At 45.7% G+C, this 20940-nt stretch overlaps 1 protein-coding gene across 16 annotated transcripts in view; it reads right to left on the minus strand.

The window, feature by feature from the left end:
• USP19 (ubiquitin specific peptidase 19) overlaps positions 1-14408 on the minus strand; it is a 41833-nt gene extending 27425 nt beyond the window's left edge. For 3 of the 16 annotated variants that reach the window (XM_083723092.1, XM_083723091.1, XM_083723078.1), the window contains exons 1-4: positions 13966-14223; positions 8798-9074; positions 3223-3279; positions 1510-1638 (exon numbers count right to left, since the gene is read on the minus strand). In XM_083723092.1, coding sequence (XP_083579218.1) covers positions 1510-1638; positions 3223-3279; positions 8798-8939 — 328 coding nt within the window. In that variant the 5' untranslated portion in view covers positions 8940-9074; positions 13966-14223. Of the gene's footprint in view, positions 1-1509; positions 1639-3222; positions 3280-8797; positions 9075-12945; positions 13105-13965 lie in introns of those variants that run through there. The other 13 variants (XM_083723081.1, XM_083723080.1, XM_083723090.1 and 10 more) reach the window with 10 other exon arrangements.
• Positions 14409-20940: the final 6532 nt, after the last annotated feature.

Here is a 20940-nt window from a genome sequence, read left to right on the forward strand (position 1 = left end):
CTGTCCAAAACCTTGGGAAGCCACTGCTAGTCATCAGAAGACAGTATTGGGCTAAATCAGGCATAGGGAAACTCCGGCCCTCCAGATGTTTAGGACTACAATTCTCATCATCCCTGACCACTGGTCCTGTTAGCTAGGGATGATGGGAGTTGTAGTCCCAAAACATCTGGAGGGCCAGAGTTTGCAAATGCCTGGGCTAGATGGTCTGATGTAGCGTGAGGTTCACAATGTTTTTGCCAAGCCACAACTGGATGAAAACAGAAGCACACCTGTGCTGACTTAACCAGGATAGTGCTGTGCTAGTCTCATGAGAAAAGGGTTTTTTGTTTTTTAAATATTTACAGTTCTACAACATTTTGCATTGGGGTGAATAATCTTTCACACAGTAACATTTTTTAAAAAGACTTATGTTGTACTTTTTTTTTTTGCAAGGGATGGAAAAAGAAGGGCTGGGACTCACGGTCAAGCCTGAAGAAGCAAGCTGAGAGCCATAGAGAATAGCAAATAACTAGGCCAAGTGAAATCTATTCCGAGAGCTGGCATCTCTTGACCCAGACTTTTACTGCTCGCTGTGTGTTGAGCATTACAAAACACACACAACAAAAATACTTAACAAAAATACTTAACAACAAGTTTTTAGGCCTGTTTCTGCAGCTCTGGGACATAAGATTTTTTTAAAAAAAGAAAACACAAGTCTCGCAGGATCCTATACAAACTGCTGGATCCAACAATAAATGCCACATTTTTCTCTCCACTGCACAATCAGAACAACATAAGTTTCCTGTTGAATCTTTATCTGCCACTTCTTGGGCCTCTGTGGGAAGAAAACTCATTCCCCTTAATTTGCTATCACAAACAGTTATTCCACTAAGAAGCCCTCAAGCTTGGGGGCTAGGGGTTTCAAAGACTGTGGCATTCAGTGCTGAAGCAGATGCTAAATGAAGACCAAAGCGTTACAAAACAAAAAAAAATCCTAAACTGTTCCCATTGACCCCACCCTGCAAAGAAGTAGTCCTTCTAGCCACATGCAGGGTTCCTTCCTCAGTTCCTCCATCATGAACTGCCCTGCAGGAAGGATGCATTATTCTAGGCACCAGTTACCTTTACTCATCATCAAGCTATGAACCAGATAATGTCCCCCAAGAGAAGGACTCAATGTCCCTTCCTGGAGGTGCTCAAATGGTTCTCTTGGCAGATTGCTTGCTTGTTAACCTCAGGATTCCTCAAATGCCCAATTTTCAGTCACTCTTTACCCATAAACAGAGGCTATGGTCTTCTGACTCCTGGTAGGGCTGAAGCCTCAAGTCCCTGCATGTATAGACTAAGGACAAGTAGGCTGCTATTCTTGTTCATTGGTTCTTCCCCTCCTAGTTTCGAGTTTTGCTTTAAAGAGGGAAACTGCTGCTACTGTTCACCAAGAGCAAAAGAAAAGGAGCAAACAGAAAGAGAGAGAGATGCCCAGCCAACTAAGAGCTAAAGGAAAAAGAAAAGAATGTCTGCATCACACACCTGGTAACTTGACAACACAACTGGTGTCTGTGAAAGATGTATCCACTTCCTCTCCCTTCAGGACTCCGCTGCCCAAGTTCAGCTTCACAATGATTTCATGAGCATTCTGCTTCCAGTCCAGCAGCAGGTCTAGGAAACAAAAGGGTTAATGGAGATGTCAGTCTCTCACTTGCTGATCCAGAAGGGCAAAGTGCCAGAGTGACCTGTTAGCTCATGAATGTGAGAGTCCAGGACTTGAAGCAGAGTTAGTAACAGAGTGTAAGTTTGCAGCACTCCTAGGGCATCATAACCAACGCAGAAATCGTTGCCACGCAGGATGGCAGGAAGACAGCTATCAAAACTCTTCTTAAACAGGTCATATGAAAATGTGGAGAATATTCAACAGTGGCAACAAGCCATTGCAGCCAAAGGAACATTCTCAGTATTGAAAAACAGTGTGTTACAGCATTGTATTAGGAGCTGGTGGAATACAGTAACTCAGTGTTTCCCAACCTTGTGCCTCCAGATGTTTTTGGCCTACAACTCCCATCATCCCTAGCTAGCAAGACCAGTGGTCAGGGATGATGGGAGTTGTAGGCCAAAAACATCTGGAGGCACAAGGTTGGGAAACACTGCAGTAACTTAAGCACAAGCTGTGAGTCAATTAAGCGGTTCACAGTTCACCTCAGCCATGAAGTGACCAGGTGGTCCTAGGTAAGCCATTATCTCTCAACCTCAGGTCTGCAGCACAGGAAAAAGCAATGCTGGCTAACACTGTGCAGGACAGTTATGAGGGTTATGGAAAACATGTATGTGAATCACTTTGAACGCTCTAAAGTGCTATATATAGTTCACATACATGAGTATGAGATGCTGGAAATTAATGAGATGGATTATCATCAGTACGCCCCATTTGTAATCTGCCCTGACTGCAACCTACCCTATAGCAACTGTCAGTTATTATTTATTTATACCACTTTTAAACAAAAAGTTCTCAAGGTGGTTCACATAGGGAGAGGTGGCTTATAAATGAGTTTCAATAAAGCTGTCTCAGCAGGGATGGGCTTCCACACATAGGCCTTGAACTAAGGACCAGACTCCCTCCCCTTAGGCCTGATTATCCATGCTGGTTCTGGGTGTCTTGAGGAGCAACACCTTCCTTGGTGGAGAGTCTGTTCTATTATTCCAAGAATCCTCACTTGGGGCATGTTGTGAGATGCAGGTCCCTCTTCCCTTGCGATTGTCCATGGTGGTTCTCAGGATGACAGGGTGCTGAGCTGGCAGGCTCACTGGCATGACCCTGTCTGGCAATTCTTGAGTTCTCCTGCACTCCCCACTCAAAAGCGGAGAGGAATGCGGCTGAACACCCATCACTTCCATGGGAACAGAAAGACACAGACATGCTTGAGGCAGCAGTAGCTGATGCTCTCCTGTGACATAACTGCCATGCCCTCTGCTGGTGAAGGGCTGATCTTACCATGTGCTTCTCATGCCTCAAATGGGCCAGCGTCAAGGTCTTTACGGCAGCCAAGGTCCCCCTTCTTTTGTCACGCTACCTTGGCAGCTTGTTAGGCTGTTAGACTGACACAGCTTTGTTAAGATTGCTTGTTAAAGAAGCAGCCCTCAGCCCTGAAAAGGAGTGGGGCAGCCACACAGTGCAGACAGGCGCATCAAAGATATATAAGGTGGCTCAGTACTTTTCGCACCCTGAAGTCATGCACCCCTGCGACTTACCCTCCTCCGACTCCCTCTGCCAATTGGGCTCTACCAGCGCCAGGCCAGGGAAAGGCTCTAGTGATCAAAGAAACATAGAAGAGGTGTGTTGCTTTGCCCATGAGCAGCTGCTCACTGCATCTGCACAATGTATCTCTCTGCTGCTCCTCACTTTGGAATAGGTCCTCCACAGGTTAAACTTACTTCTTGTTTTTTAATCCCCACAGTCCTGCTGCCTGGATAAGGAACTTGCACACAACCAAGAGGAAGGCAATGGCAGCAACACGCAGAGGACGGTAACAAGCCAAATAAGGCTTATGAAATTGTCAATTGTTGTGGTTGCCTGGCCTGCAGCAACAGGTGCCATGTCGCCTCTTTGTCAATGCATGCAGGAAAGAGGTCTGTGTAACATTTGCACAGGGATTTGCAGGCTGGCATCCCCTGAAACCCTCCCCTTTGGCTTAGGTCGGGTCTTCACCTGCCCTACACCTGACGCGCTGTATGAAATCGGATGTAGCGCAGGTGGGTGTGGGTTGACTAAAGTGGACCTGCGGACCAAATGGGGAGGTTTTGGCAGGCCCAATTAGTTCTGTGGATCAGAGGTTCCCCACCCCAGCTCTCTACAGACAAATAGCAAAGCTTCCCTCACCAGCAATTGCTGCATTAGATTATTGAGAATCCCAGACTTTCACTTTCAAAAGGATATTCTGGGCTTCAAAACCGCAGGTATAAGCTTAAAAAAGTAAATGCATTTTTTACCAAAAAACAACAACCAACAACAGACCACCCCCTCTGGAACTCCACGGATTGGGTGCACCCACTCTCCCACCAGAAACTTCATAAAGGCCCCCATTCCTTCCCCGCAAGTCCCTTTCCTTATATATTATTTTAATAATTTGCAAATTAAAAAAATGCCTTATTATGGTCTCGGCCTGACTCACTGTGAAGACTTCTTTTGAGACTAAACAATGTTGTTGGCCTAGATTCCATTGGCCTAATGATTTTATTCCAAGGACATGACCTTGCAGAATTTAGCGCTTCAGGTTGTGTGGAATTTAGGAAGGTGAATGTGAAGTGCAACACGCCCATGACATTCGGCAAATGATAAATACACGGGGAATAGTCCTCATTTTTAACCCTATAGAACCAGGGGAGAGGCTGACTGGAGGTGGATCCTTCCGTCAAGCATGAGCCTGTGAGAAGGGGCACATATCTACAGAGGCAGAGTTTAGACACTTGGGACATGCCTCTGTGTGTGGAAATTTCCTGGCAATTTCAGCAATCCAGGAAAGTGGAAGTGGCGAAAACAGGGAAAGGTTCCCTATTTACTCCTGGCTGACAACCAAATCTGCATAGCTTGAGAAGGCTTGAAACATGAGAGGGAGGTTGTTAAGTAAGTGGGGAAGATAGATGAACGTGCTTGATATATTGTCATATTTAAAGAGACAGGCAATTCTTAGGCCTTTCTTCACAGCAAGTTGGCCGTTGTGCCTTCCACCTTAAGTTCAGCCTTGATTCACTGAATTAGGTGTGGTAGGATTCTGTGAGGAGAGGAAAGGTATTTGGAGGCCAAAAAAGTCTGAACTCAGCCACTTGCAAGTTTTATCATAGGAAGCTTTCTAAACTATGTCACTTTCTACAGAACTAATTTGCAGGTGGAGGTTAGAGTGGGAATAAAGGGCAAATATCACTGCAAAAAGCCACTGCTGGTGAAATAAATGTGCCAGCTTTCAAGCTCTTCAATTCTTCCGTTTGGTAATTTGCAATTGTATATTCTACCTTGTGAAAAATTCTGTGTAAGTTAAGAAGAAGAAGAAGAGTTTGGATTTGATATCCCGCTTTATCACTCCCCCTTCAGGAGTCTCAAAGCGGCTAACATTCTCCTTTCCCTTCCTCCCCCACAAACACTCTGTGAGGTGAGTGGGGCTGAGAGACTTCAGAGAAGTGTGACTGGCCCAAGGTCACCCAGCAGCTGCAGGTGGAGGAGCGGATACTCGAACCCGGTTCCCCAGATTACGAGACTACCGCTCTTAACCACTACACCACACTGGCTCTTAAGAGTCTGTTCTGCACGCTTCAACACAAGTTGGCTCAATGAAGGATTTCATTGCACCAAATGTATTTTTCATAGTCATCCAAAACCAGCATTGGTACTATTATCTATATTCTAAAGACTTAATTTTTCATCACTTATCATGAAAAATGAACATTTTAGCTTGTTTCTTTATGGAAGAGAGAGATACATATAAACAGTGATGCAAACCGAACTAATAATTTAAGATGGAAGTCACTAAACCAGCCTAAGCTGGCTGAACATCCAATTGCCGTAATAACCCAGTAAGAAGATTTACAGCAAGAGGAGTTGATGAATCATTGCTATGAGTTCTAATCTGCTCGTCCCCTAACTGAACTTATTATTAGAACAGAGGTGCTGCAAGGTAGCTTTTATCTAGACCAAAGAAAGGCAACTGTTAGCCTCAAGACCTGTTCTTTCCACCACAGGACAATAATTAGCAGCAGTAATAAGTTGGTGAGCTGCATGTTGCACCATGAGAGATAAGAGAATAATGTCAGACACAATCAACCACAATTAGTGGCAAGCTGCCTCTCCTTTAAGGGAGAGACTCCTCAAAAACAGCACCTCCAAGTATCACCAGCAGTATTACTTGAAATGTAACTGTTGTACATCCAATGACAATTATTCCCTAACTAAATTTACTGAAATTGTGTACATCATGGCTAGGCAAACTAAGGCCCGGGAGCCGGATTCAGCCCAATCGCATTCTAAATCCGACCTGCAGACAGTCTGGGAATCAGCGTGTTCTTAAATGAGTAGAATGTGTCTTTATATTTAAAATGCATCTCTGGGTTATTTGTGGGGTATAGGAATTCGTTCACCCCCCCCCCCCATATAGTCCAGCCACCCACAAGGTCTGACAGACAGTGGACCGGCCCCCTGCTGAAGAAGTTTGCTGACCCCTGGTGTACATGGTACACTTGTCCAATGATCACAAGGATATTAATAAAGATGGAGCGGGGGAGGGGAGAGAGAGTCCTTTCTCTTGTAAATATTTGGAGAGAGTGGAGGAGATAGTGAACGGAAAGGTGTGTACTCGTTTTGCAAGCTGCCAGTGTCCAAGACTTCCACAATTTGCAAAACATTTGGGTATGCAAGAGAGCATTAAGCAAGAAAAACAGCCCTTAAGGCTGCAACTTTGCATTGAGCTGAGGGCACAGAAGCAGGCAGCTGGTTTTGGAACAGCGCATGGCAAAGCCTGAGTCATATTATATCCTTCAAAAGAAACTGCCTTGAGCAACACTGTTAAGAGCTTGACTTTCTCTCTCTGCATTGGCTCCCTGCCCCTTTCTAGCTTAATTTATAGCAGCTGACCATAGCACAAGGCTCTTCATGGTTTCTTCTCCTTCGTCTCCCAGACATACGCATCTTTTGCGCATCATCTTAAATCTTTGCTCCCTTCATCTACTGACACCACAAGTGGGCAACTAGTGATGTGGATTTCCCATAAAATTTTGAATCGGAAACCTCAGATTTGCATAAGGTGATTTTGCATCAGAAATTATTTTGATCCCCTAGAGAGTGATTCAATCTAGCATGTTTATTTGTATTTAGTAAACAAAATGTATCCATTTTTTGTCCCAATGAAAAAGTATTCAACCTAAATTACTTGGATGTGGAAATTGAAGCACTTAACATGCTTTACATGTATATTGTGTAGAAAACATAAGATTTTTAAATTGGAATATTTCTTTAAAAAATAAAGTCATTAGCAGGCACACTTCCCTTATGTTGTTTAAATTTAAGAAAAAACAAAGATACTGAAAACGATTGACTCACAACACAGTCTAGCAACCCCAACAACTGAGCATGATACGCTGACTTGCATAATTTGCTAGGGATAATGTCCCAAAAAACATAAAAGTACAATTTAAAAACTGTCAAGCTTGGCTAATATTGCCTTTGAAACTGGCACCCATACATTGTTGGTAATGAACTTATGAAATGGATACTTTCCCATAGAAAAAACAAGCAATGGACAATTTCTGCTTTCGAAAAAAAATTCCACCTCACATTGCTGTGAGCAACTTGCAAGTTGCTTAGACGCCTTACAACCTGGACTCACAACTCATTTCAGCACACCAATCAAATTTGGCAGGCTGCACAGAGCCTGATTTGCATGAGAAAGGTGCGCTGGGATGGCTCTCCAGACGTGCCTTCTCCCTCATTGCAGCTGTGCTCCCTTCAGTCCACCAAACAGATTGTCAGCCCCTGTCAGCTGGGGGGTAAGGAGTGGCCCAATGGAATCACTGCCCACAACATGCCTGTCCCTCCTCCACCCCCAGCAGCTGATTGCTGTTGGTAAAAGCCAAGGAGCTTTTCCTGGACACAAGGAATGGGAGAACCACACAATGGCATCACTGTGATCCTCTAGCTTGCCTCCTTTGGAGCTCTGTGTGCATTTGCATGTGTGCATGTGAAAGTGTATGCCCCCTCATCCACTGCCCATCCCCAATGAATTATTATTATTATTATTTGTTTGTCTGTACCCCACCCATCTGACTGAGTTGCCCCAAATGTAGCTGTTGGAAGCAAACAGTTTGCCTACTCCTGATTTACACCCGTGTCTCTTGTGCTGTGATCCTTTCTATTCCTGGAGCAATTTTCCCTGCTGCATTTGCCAAACCCACCGAGCCCACCTTTTAGAACTCTCTTCCATTCTCACCTTTTCAGGAAGGTCTTTCTTGGACAATATCAACACGCATACACCACACCTCCATGCCATCTGTTTGCTCTGCTTCCATATTTAGTGCAGCCTATTATACTTGGGCTGTATATTCAAAAATCACACAACATGGAACACTTTGTCCTTCTCACTTCTTTAAGCAACTCTTAAAATTATGCTTGTTACGAGTGGTTGAAGGGTGACTTGATTCCCTCAATGTGAGTTGTAGGTAGAGTGGGGATTCAAATTTATTACAACCATGGCCAAGACATCCACAACACACCTTTAAAGCACATTCTTCCCCCAAGGGAACTGTACTTACCCCATACAGAGCTATAACAACAACTACTACTACTACTAACTTAATTAAATTTGTATACCTTCCATTACCCTTAATAAATAATAGTTCCCATGATTATTTGGGGAAAGTCATGTGTTTTAAATGTATGGTGTGGGTGTGACTTTGGCAACTGGCAGATGGCAATTACTACTAATTAACTGATCGAGAGTAAAGTTATGGTCTTGCAAGCATAATGACTGTAAACATTTTGCGTAGAGACAGTGTCACAGCTGGGTTCCGTGTAGCACTTTCTGGAAAGTTTCGCATACTTTGTGCAATGAACAAAAAGTATGTAACAGTGATACAGAGGAACTTTACAAGTATTTTTCCAGCCCTGGTCCCTAGGTGTCCCGAGTCCTTTTGAGCCTTAACTTAAGGTACTCCCTCCATTTCCTCTACAGTAATCAGCCTTATGCACATAGTTTTCAACCTTTCAATTGATCCAGCATACTTATACAACCATAGTATTTATACTGGATTTAGAGTACTAGGTACCTATAGCACAAAGCCATACCTTTCTTTGAGTCACTGCCAACTGGTCTCTCGCTTTCCTTATTCTCCTGATTGGCTCGGTCCTTCTGCTTCTTCTTACTGGTTGCATCTTCCACGCCCCGTGCTGCTCTTCTCTGGCCAGGGATGCTGGCACTGTTGGACATTTTCAGCCGTTTGGATGAGACAAACGGCCCGCCGGGGTCGGTGACAGAGTCTGGGTCAGGGGTGCGACGTTTTCTTCCCGAGCCAGCTATCTTGGCGATTCTTTGTGGTCAATCTCTCTGGCAAGGAACAAATGCCTGGGGGGCACATGGAGGAACACAATGGGTAAGGGTGGTAGCAGAGGAACACAAATACCTATGCTGTCAGAAACCTTACTGAAGTGCTGTGTGTGTGTGTGTGTGTGTGTGTGTGTGTGTACACAAAAACACACACACATAAGACAGGGAAAGCCAGTACAAATGTCTTTGCTTTGAAAATTTAATACAGTACTACTGATCGGAATGGGAAGCACTGCCTGTTCAATGCACGGTCTTATCTACACGCATTTTGAGATGAGGATTTTATTTTACATTGCATGACCACAGTCAAAATGTACAGGCAATATTTCTGTAAGACAAAAAGTCATCCTGGTGAGGATCTAGTACTACCAGAACAAATGGGTGGCTCAGTAGTCTGTCAAAGCCAGAGTGCTGTTATCTGATCCCTTTCCATTACTGGGTGCAATAGAAACAGCTGAGCACAAGACTGTTGATTTCCATGCGGGTTGCTGCTGCTTCAGAAACTATTATGATTCTCTGAATGGGCGCAAAAGCCAGTAAAATTTCCTTTAAGTTACGGAATTCCTGGGGCTTTCCAAAATCAACCAACACCCCTCCATTTGCTTGTCCATTTGAGTGCCTTGCATCTAAGAGGCCAGTTACAACTTAAATATTCATCACATCGTTACAGCAATACAGTAAAAGCAGCTCTCTGAAGAGGTAATCAGAGACACCCCTGCTTGTTACTGCCAGCCAGGCTGAGCAATAAAGGCTCCCCACTGCACTCCATGCAGCTACTGGGCCAATTCCCTTTCCCTGCTAGCCTGCCTGCCACTATCAGGTTAGCCAGCTCAGAGACCTAAGCTGTCAAATACCGGGTTCACTCTCCAGCACCTCCCATGAACAAACAGGAAAAGCTTAGGCCAGGGGTCAGCAAACTTTTTCAGCAGGGGGCCGGTCCACTGTCCCTCAGACCTTGTGGGGGGCTGGACTATATTTTTGTTTGGGGGGGGATGAACAAATTCCTATGCCCCACAAATAACCCAGAGATGCATTTTAAATAAAAAGACACATTCTACTCATGTAAAAACAAGCCGATTCCCGGACCATCTGTGGGCCGGATTTAGAAGGCGATTGGGCTGGATCTGGCCCCCAGGCCTTAGTTTGCCTACCCCTGGGCTTAGGCTGTCAGAAGGAAGCCAAAATTGAATACTTTACTTTTTCAGATTCGTCACCTGTCAATTCAGTTAGAGAGAGCCTTAACATGGTCTTCCCCACTTATTGCCTCCTGGGCACAGTACAGTGAAAGTGAAACCTAGGAACTCTTACTTGGAAATACCACGTAGGTTCAAGAAGTTAAATTTCAAGGATAACTGCCTGCACAAAGGCCAGGTTATGTATGTACCTCAAGAGAAGTATGACCTGAGCATCAAATATGATATAGACCAGACAGGACTTTCCTTGCAAGAAGCACACACATTCCCACCCAGGAAACAACATTTTTGAAGACCCAGGCAATTACTTCAAATACCCTGGAGCACAAAGGGTCAACAAATAGTCCACAACTGGCAGCCTTTATACGCAACACCAGGTCCCCTGAATCTCCAATGAGCTCACCGAGCCACTACTTTGCCCTTCCGTCACCAGTAAAATCGTGCTATATTTTGTTGCTCCTGGTGAGCTTAGTACTCCCCACCATTCACGGGCCTCAGCAAACTGGATTACACTCTGAATGTGAAGTATTACTAGGAAACATAGCAGTCAGGACTGAGGTATGCAGTAACAGTCCCAAGTGGCAGACCTTAGAGATGGGTAGGAACATGGACACCTCCAGATTTAGGGGGCCCTGGGCAAAGTGGTCCTCTGGTGGCCCTCCTCCTCCATGGATGGGTCTGCTTGATCTACAACTGAGTTGCTGGATCTAGAGACCATTTTGATTTCCTATAACACCCCCAATTCTGGTCAGTGTGAGAAATTAAAATAGCCTCTAGACCCAGCTGCCCAAATAAGCCAGTTTTTGTGTGTGTGTGTGTGTGTGTTGTTTTTAAAGGAGGGTCCAGGGCACACATCAATGTACGCCTGGCAAATGGCCCAAGACACCAGGTGAATACTGGCACACAACCTAGACGGAAATCTACTACTCCAAAACTTTTCTATCAATTACAAAAGACCCCGCCATACTCAAAGAGTTTGCCTTTCCATGTGTTTTCTGCCAGACAGTATACTACTGCCCATGATTAACCTTATATAAACTTTATATAAAAATATAGACTCATGGCCTTTCAGAAATGTTTGAAAATTTCAAAGCGCTCTTCCTCACTAAGAATTCTAAACTATCAACTCTAAGCCCAATTAAATCCTACCAATAGCCAAGTATGAACAAGACGGAACACTCCATAAGCCAGACTCCTTTCCCATTAAAGACACCCAAACCACTCCCAGCTAGGAGTCCATGACTCAGGTGTAAGCCTGAGATAAAATAATAGCCTCTAAGGCAATAGCTATGATGGAGAATAGAAGTGTGAAAAGCTCTCCAAGCCTGAGCAACAAAGGGCACTACATGCCACAGCTGGGCACATCCCAAACTGCGGTGCCTTCCTGAAAACACACTGCACAGGGCTGCATCACTGCAAAAGGAACCAAGAACTAGCATCTGGCTCTTAAATGTGAATGCTGATCTGTTCTGAGTGTAAGGAACAGCAACTGCTTTGAAATGGGTGGAGGGGGAAGAAGGCCTGGAGTTTCATCCAGGATTTATCTCTTCTACTGGGAGAGCCAGTCATCAGCAAGCACAGGACATTCTAACCTGTAGAAGCTACACCCATGGGATCCTGTTGTTACAAAGTCAGTGAAGCTGGATCCTGGTTTCCACGCCGCAGAGGACATAGCCTTTAGACCAGTGGTTCCCAAACTCTTTGCCCACCCAAAGAGCCTTTTTAAAAATTGCTGAGATTCCTGGCAGACCACTGTTAAAAGTCCAAATTGCCAGCCATCACTACATCTTGTGGTGGCAAGTTCCAGTGAATAATTCTTCCTTCTCAGAAACATCCAGCTTCTGGAATACACTAGAACATAACCAATAAACTCCCATTTCATCTTCAAAAAAAAAAACAAAACTCTTCCACACCCATTTCCCTCTCCACATAAAATCATGTTTACATAATATGAAAATCTTTTGCAGTTAAGCCTGCCACAAAGGACTGCCCCATAGATCCAGACCACAGTGCCTAGACTGTGAACAAAGCTCAGCTACTGAGTCTTTCAAAAGCAAATTTTATTAGGAACAAACAGCACTATTCACACACACACACACACACCAGAAACAAATCTGGAAAGCAGCAAAGAAGGAACTGCAGAAGAACAAGCCTTTTTAACTGAGCCATCCCCAAAGCAGTAGAACAAAATTTAGAGCCTTCATAAATGTATCCCATGCTGCCTATGTTGATTTTGTATTCTTTCCATTCCTAATGTTTCCAACCTTAAATACATTTATCCACATTACCATATCCATTTGCTATTTTTTTATTTAATAAAATCTTTATGAAAATTCATCATTTTGATTCAAATTTCTCATGTTTGTTTGCAATTTTGCTCAGATGTTGACCCATAGAAGGCTAGATTGCTTTACAGATTTGTTGTATTTTTATTCTAGTCTTCAGCCAAAAAGGCTCTCAGAGTACTTTACAAATATCAATGAGAAGATGGCTCCTGCTCTCAGGTTCACAATCTAGTAGATGTAAAGTGTTTTAAGCACCCAGAAAATACATTAAACACCTGTTAATTGCTCCTACATGGTTAACTTTGGCACCAATAAACCTTGTATTTATGATGGTACCCCCCCTAAAAAAAAACCCCTGAAAGGGCTAATGTACTCCTAAAATAACTATCTTTTTTGAGCCCCTAAGCTCACCAGCTGAGGTTGAGGTCTCATCTAAGTTGTTGTGGCACGGTTGGTTGCTATAACATTGCCTCTGGGCACCTGATTGGCTGCAAGAGCTGTTCATCTCATGACACCAGCAACAAAGCAGCTACGCTATTTTCACTGCACTGACCTAACCAAGCCACTTTCTTTCCCACACTTTCGGACCTCTCCTTACTTCTCGCCAGTTGGCACGAACCACATGCCGCAATAATCTCCACCACCTGCTTCTAGGAGCCTTTATTTGGAAAGAAGAGCAAAGGCAACTCCTCGGGTTTTGTAGCACGCAACACTCCCCCCCCCCCCAGCTTCTTTCACAGAGTCAGCCCATGGCCTAGAAAGCCATATCCTCCAGCCCCACAATACAACCCTTATTCCCACGTGTCTGAAAAAGTCTCCTGGGGGAGGTGCAACATGCGCACTTGGGGGAGCCTGCCTAACCCAGGTGCCTCCACCCACCTGCTTTTTGGCACCTGACAGCTTCCTACACGACAGGAAACAGGGGCTGCCACAAGCTCTCAGCCTCTGAGGTTATACACACACACACACACACACACACACACACACCCCACCTACAACGCACGGAAACAAGGCTGCAGCCCGGAGCACCGCCAGGCCCAAGACCACGGGCCCTTTTTGCAGCCACTTCTTCGGTCCCTGCTGTAGGGGAAAGACCATGAGGAGCAAAAGCGGGCTCACCTGCACAATGACAGCTCCTGGATCCCACCCCACCCTCCAGCCGAAAAGGGTCACACCTGAGGGAGGCCAAGGTGGGGGGGGAGCTCTCCCCGCGACCAAGAGACGCGACACGACCCAGTCCCTCAACACTTATAAACCCCCCCTTACACACACGCACACAAATACACGGATACACCCCCTCCCTCCTCAGTGACTCCCCCCTCCGCACCTCGACGGAGGCCCCTCCCCCTCCCTCAGGGCTCACCACTCCGCCCCCCCCCCAGCCGCCGCCGCCGCGCACCCTCCCGCTGACGGGGCCCCGCCCTTGCGCACCTTCGCCCGCCGCCGCCGCGGCTTCGCCTCCTCCGCCCCAACAGTCACTCGCCGGCACCCCTCCCCCACCCCGCCCGCAGGACGCACGCACGCACGCACGCGCGCGCGCACACACGAAAGGCCGCGGCAGCGACTCTCCCCCACCCCCGCGGTTTGTTTTTGTTTCGAGCTGAAGTTCCGAGCTGCGTGGGGGTGGGGGTTGGGAAAGGGGAGAACTCAGGAGGAGCCAGGCCCGAGCTCTACGTGACGTACTTCCGGAAAGCCGGCGTCGCTCGGGGCCACGTGACGGCGACGAGGAGGCGGGGCACGACGAGGCTGTTCGGGTGAAGAGGGAGGCGTGGGGGGGAGAGAGAGAGAGAGAGAGAGAGAGAGCCGATAAATAAATAAATAAGTGGGCGGCGTCACGTGGCGAGGGGAACGTTCTCTCCGCGCACGCGCGCTCTGGTGGCGCGGAGGAATCTGCCCCGGCTCGCGTGGCGTCACAGGACGAGCCCATGGCAACCGGGCTATAAGTAGACCGGGTAGCAACGGCGGGGCCGTCAGGCGCTGCTGGGCGAGCTCTGGGGTGGCTAGTCTGGGGGTGAAGCGTGGGCATATGCGGCAAACTCCGTTGTTTCCGAAGCTGCAGTCGTGTTACACGTCAAATTTCATACTTCCACCCCTTGCTTTCTGATTTCAGCGCTTTGTAAGGTTTTTGTTTTTCTTCCTGCCTTAAGACGACTTTTCCTCAGTTGGCTTCGCAAAACAGCAAGGCTGACATAAAAGAAAGGCTTCGCTGCACACCCCCCCCCATTGTTTTGGTCGGTTTTTTCCGCCCGGAGGAACAGACCTGGAACCGATTTTTTTTTTTTTGCATCCTGCCAGTGTTGATATTTGGGGCCATAACCCTCCCCCCCCCTTTTTTGTCTTTATGACTGGGGAAAAAACATTTACAGGTTTGCTAGTATGTCCCCAAACGGTGAGACGCAGGTGGCGCTGTGGGTTAAAGCCTCAGCGCCTAGGACTTGCCGATCGAAAGGTCGGCGGTTCGAATCCCTGCGGCGGGGTGCGCTCCCGCTGCTCGGTCCCAGCGCCTGCCAACCTAGCAGTTCGAAAGCACCTCCGGGTGCAAGTAGATAAATAGGGACCGCTTACCAGCGGGAAGGTAAACGGCGTTTCCGTGTGCGGCTCTGGCTCTGGCTCTGGCCAGATGCAGCTTTGTCACGCTGGCCACGTGACCCGGAAGTGTCTCCGGACAGCGCTGGCCCCTGGCCTCTTGAGTGAGATGGGCGCACAACCCCAGAGTCTGGCAAGACTGGCCCGTACGGGCAGGGGTACCTTTACCTTTACCTTTACCCCAAACAGTGCAAAATGAAAAAAATGAATTGCTTGTGAATAAAACAGGTCCCAAGGTTTTGCCCCATCTACTGACTGGGTTAGGGTTAAGTTCCCTTTGCTGCACTATGTATTGAAACACCGTTTGCATATTTTGCCCGCTAACTGAATAATAATCAGTCGGATCTCTCTAGTAATGCTTCTCACCCCCCCCCCCCGCTGCTTTGCCTATTAGGACTGATATGGTTCCTTGCAGATACAAGCATCCCAATATTATTCTATGCACAGAAGACGGTGTAGAAATGCATGTGTATTTACAATAATATATTTTCAGATAATGTCTGTGTGCTTTCATCATGAGCAAAAGTTATTTATGTGAGTGACAACATTACTTACAAACAGCATTAACAAACGCAATCAGTGCAAAAATATTCTCAAGAGACTTGCAGATCATATTTTGATGTTATCGGCGAAAGCTTAATTTCTAACAAAATAAGGCTAGGTAGGAAAAAAATGGATGAAAATGTAGCATCTGTATGGTATGACGATGTTTAATATTAAGAGGATTATATTATTGTAAGTCTTAGAGCTATCAAACAAGGAGAAAAAGCTATTTAAATACAGGCAACTGTTTTTAACACTTAGTCAGACCACCAACTACATTGTCTTCAGTGACTCTCCAGGAGTTTTCCCCAACCTTACTTGGAGACAGGGTGGCCGGATGCAAGAGAGGACAGAGCCCCCCCCCCCATGAAAGCATTTCAGTGGATGTAGTTTGCATGATAAGCTACACCTGCTGAAATTCCCTCTGCATTAAAGGTGCAGGAGCTTTGCCCCCTTTTGGATTTGGCTACACTACCTGCTCACTGGAAGGACAGATCGTGAAGCTGAGGCTCCAATACTTTGGCCACCTCATGAGAAGAGAAGACTCCCTGGAGAAGACCCTGATGTTGGAAGGAGAAGGGGACAACAGAGGATGAGATGGTTGGACAGTGTTCTCAAAGCTACAAACATGAGTCTGACCAAACTGCGGGAGGCAGTGGAAGACAGGAGTGCCTGGCGTGCTCTGGCCTTAAGAGAGAATATTAGGAAAATGATATACAGGTGGTACATGACACCAGTCAAACTTGCAAAAATATATCATTTGCCTGATAATAAATCTTGGAAATGTAAAGAGATTGATGGTACATTCTTTCACCTTTGGTGGACGTGCCCAAGGATTAAGGCTTTCTGGGAGATGATCTATAATGAAATGAAGAAGGTATTTAAATATACCTTTTTGAAGAAACCAGAGGCCTTTCTCCTGGGCATGGTCGGCCAAATGGTGTTAAAGAAGGACACAACTTTATGTACGCTACAGCAGCAGCAAGAATACTCATCGCAAAGTATTGGAAGACACAAGATTTACCCACCAAGGAAGAATGGCAGATGAAGGTGATGGATTACATGGAATTGGCGGAAATGACTGGCAGAATCCGAGACCAGGGAGAAGAATCGGTAGAAGAAGGTTGGAAGAAGTTTAAAGACTATCTACAGAAACATTGCAAAATTAAGGAATGTTAGAAGGATGCTGGAATGAAGTTATGTGGTTTTAGCAGTAATGTTATAAAGGAGTATGTAAAAATGGGTTGTCAACAGGTGAGAATGCAAAGGTACAACATATTAAGATAAATGTTTAAGATAAAAACAAAGATGGAAAGGATTTACTGAATTAACTAATTGAACTAGAATACAAAAAAGGGAGGTGTGAGGAGGTCAAGGAAACAAATAAATGAAAGACAAGCTATGTAAAAATTGATTTGTTTTTAATTTTTTAATTTTTCAGTTTTTTGTAATTTTTTTGTTTTATTACTTTTTTCTTATGTTTGTAATTTTTTGAAATTTTAATAAATATTATTATAAAAAAAGGAGTGCCTGGCGTGCTCTGGTCCATGGGGTCACGAAGAGTCAGACACGACTAAACAACAACAACACTACCTGAGCATAGAGCTAGGGCCTGCTTACCTGCCTACCACGTACTTTACCTCTGTTCCTGGATGACAAGGTTTTACATGTTAACTGTGATAAGCAGCTTTATTTCCACTTGAGGATAAAGCCTTAGCCTCTCTTGGCTCTAGCAAATGTCAGTTCCCACTCCTTCCCTAGATAAAAGGCAGGATGTGTTGTGCATGGGAGGCTAATATGGAGGGCTGGTTAGCAGTGAGGGTGGGGTGTGTGAATCCCATTACAAGATAGCGCTGAACTTGGGTGTCATGTGGACCCAACTTACAAGGGGTCAGGGAAGCTTCGTATCTGGAAAGAAGGCTGATCACCAAAGAATTGATGCTTTTGAATTATGGTGCTGGAGGAGACTCTTGAGAGTCCCATGGACTGCAAGAAGATCAAACCTCTCCATTCTGAAGGAAATCAGCCCTGAATGCTCACTGGAAGGACAGATCGTGAAGCTGAGGCTCCAGTACTTTGGCCACCTCATGAGAAGAGAAGACTCCCTGGAAAAGACCCTGATGCTGAGAAAGATGGAGGGCACAAGGAGAAGGGGACGACAGAGGACGAGATGGTTGGATAGTGTTTTCGAGGTTACCAGCATGAGTTTGACCAAACTGCGGGAGGCAGTGGAGGACAGGTGCCTGGCGTTCTCTGGTCCATGGGGTCACAAAGAGTCGGACACGACTAAACGACTAAACAACAACAACCTGACAGCAGGTAAGAGGAAGGAAATGTTGGTATATAATACACGGCAGATGGACTAAAGTTTTGGGCTTCATAAATGGTTTTTTCTCTAAGCAATATTTGAAAAACACACACATTTTGCACTGTCAATTCTACTCCTACTGCCCCATTTTGCTTCCACCAATTACCCGTATTTTTCGCTCTATAACACGCACCCAACCATAACACGCACATAGTTTTTAGAGGAGGAAAACAAGAAAAAAATATTCTAAACAAAATAGTGGATGTATGATTTTTGTGGTTCATGCTGTGGCCACAGACATGTGATCTGACAGTGAGTTTGGAGTAGCCCAATGCAAAAATCCTGAGGATCCATGTGGATCCATGCTTTGTAACCATGTTTTTGCGCCACTGTGACCTGAGGCCACAGTGGGTGCGTGATTTTTTTGGTGCAAGATGTAGCCATGGACATGCTATGTGATCTGACGGTGAATTTGGGGTGACCCAGTGCAAAAATCCTGAGGATCCATGTGGATCCGTGCTTTGTAACCACGTTTTAAGTGGGGAGGGAAGGAAAAGCACTCAAGGGACAAGGAGCACGCATGGGGTGGGTGGAGAAGGATGCTGCTAATAATGCAGAAGAGGGGTTTAAGGGGAGAAGCCTCCTTTCCTCTCCCACTTTGCTCCTTTAAAGCAAGCAGGCTTAGCGAGCTGAAAAACTTTGCTGCTATTTAGCGAGCTGAGTGGGGAGGAGAGAGGGACAGAGAGCCTGCTTGCTTTAAAGGAACCAACCGGACAGGAGCCGCTTACACTCATGTAAGCGGCTCCTCTCCTCTCCTGCTTTGCTCCTTTAAAGAAGCAGGCTCTCTGTCCCTCTCTCCTCCCCACTCAGCACTTCTTCTCCCGCTTTGCTGTTTCAAAGCAAGCCACGGAGGAGGGAAGGAAGGGGAACCATGGATCCTCTGCTCACGACTGCAGCAGATTCCCCCACCACCACCACCACCCGTAGGCATTCGCTCCATAACACGCACAGACATTTCCCCTTACTTTCTAGGAGGAAAAAACTGAGTGTTATGGTGCAAAAAATACGGTATTTCATTATATGTGGCATTCTTCCAGGCATTGTGAACTTTCTTGGTTCCAAACAAGGCATAGTCTCTAGTACATTTTAAATTGGTGCAAAAACTGATTCTAGGCCTGTGTGCTCACTGCATCCTGTTCAGAAAAGGGGAAAAGTTTAGGAAAATGTTCAGAGAACGTCTTGTCTAAGGATAATTGTGTTACTGGCTGCCTAAATAAACTTGAGAAAAATTAGTACTCAGTAAAATGAGAACCACTTTCTGTACACATTTTCCTGTTTACCTAATAACTTGCGTGAAAAGAAGCCCTACTTTTATAAAACACCATGATTGTGGGATCCACAGATTAGCTGGTGGTGGTTATAGACAGAACTAGTCCATGTTTAGCGATCTTGCATCTGCTCCTATCACAACAGTCTCTACATTCTTAAGACAGTGGCAAAATAGCTAGGATGCTGACACCTAGATCGGTACCATAGCAACCACGGTGCTGCCATGGCAACCAAACAGATGCCAGTCACTGACAGTCTTGGTATTATGTGCCATTAGCACTATGGCAACGGGATTGAAATGAGCTGGTACTGTACCATTAGCACCAATGCCCTGTCAGCCATGAAGAAACCTGAGAAGTGACACTGAGACCGAAACACTGTCAAAAATGCCACGGGAGACTTTGAGACTGTTTTACCTCGAATATTAGAGGCCCAGGGATAGTCAACATGGTGTTCGCCAGATAATGAACTACCTCACCCATCATCATCCCTGACCATCAGCCATGCTGGTTGGGCTAATTACTACCCTCATAAGCATTATTTTATTATTAACCGGTGATAACCTTGCCCGACACCACAGCAACACTACTGACAGCCTGCCAATGCATACTAGTTATATATCCTATCTGTAACTGACAGCATTCCTATTCTTTTCAAATTGTTAAATTGTGTTGCTTCGAGCGAGGCACAATGTTGCCACCAAATTGGTTCACATCCAAATGGATCCAGCGCCTACAAAGGGAAAGAGGAATTGACAGCCACATTCTCTGTGGCTGCTCTGCTGCTTTTTCTATTGGGCTAGACAACTGATATTCTGTGGCTCCTAATCTGTATAGGTGTTCAATATTTTTTTTCTTCTGTACCGTGTCATCTGACCTGACTGTTAAGTCAGCAGCTCAAAAGATTCCTAGTTTCTCCTTAGCATGAGAGATGAAGAGCTGTGATGAACAACAACTTCAAATTTAAATACCTGAGCACCAGAACTGTTGCGTAAGAAGAGTTTGGATTTGATATCCCGCTTTATCACTACCCTAAGGATTCTCATGTTGGGAAATGTTGGGAAAGATGGAGGGCACAAGGAGAAGGGGACGACAGAGGATGAGATGGTTGGATAGCGTTCTCGAAGCTACCAGCATGAATTTGACTAAACTGCAGGAGGCAGTGGAAGACAGGAGTGCCTGGCGTGCTCTGGTCCATGGGGTCACGAAGAGTCAGACACGACTAAATGACAACAAGAAGGAGTCTCAAAGCGGCTCACATTCTCCTTCCCCTTCCTCCCCCACAACAAACACTCTGTGAAGTGAGTGAGGCTGAGAGACTTCAGAGAAGTGTGACTAGCCCAAGGTCACCCAGCAGCTGTATGTGGAGGAGCGGAGACGCGAACCCGGTTCACCAGATTATGAGTCCACCACTCTTAACCACTACACCACACTGGCTCCACATACTATGCTTTTGTATATCTGGTAGCAGAGGGGAAAACAGCTGAATTAGGGCCTATAACACCAGCATGGGATGGTAATGGTTGGCAGTCTTGCAGTACCACTTCCTTTTTTCAAAGGAGGCGTTGTTGCTCTTTGCAAAGCCCCAATGTTCCAATGAAGCTCCTGTTTAGGCAGGCTTCTTTATGCCCTTCAATGTGA

This window comes from Podarcis gaigeae (assembly GCF_964106915.1).
Source record: "Podarcis gaigeae genome assembly, chromosome: 2".
Lineage (NCBI taxonomy): Eukaryota > Metazoa > Chordata > Lepidosauria > Squamata > Lacertidae > Podarcis > Podarcis gaigeae.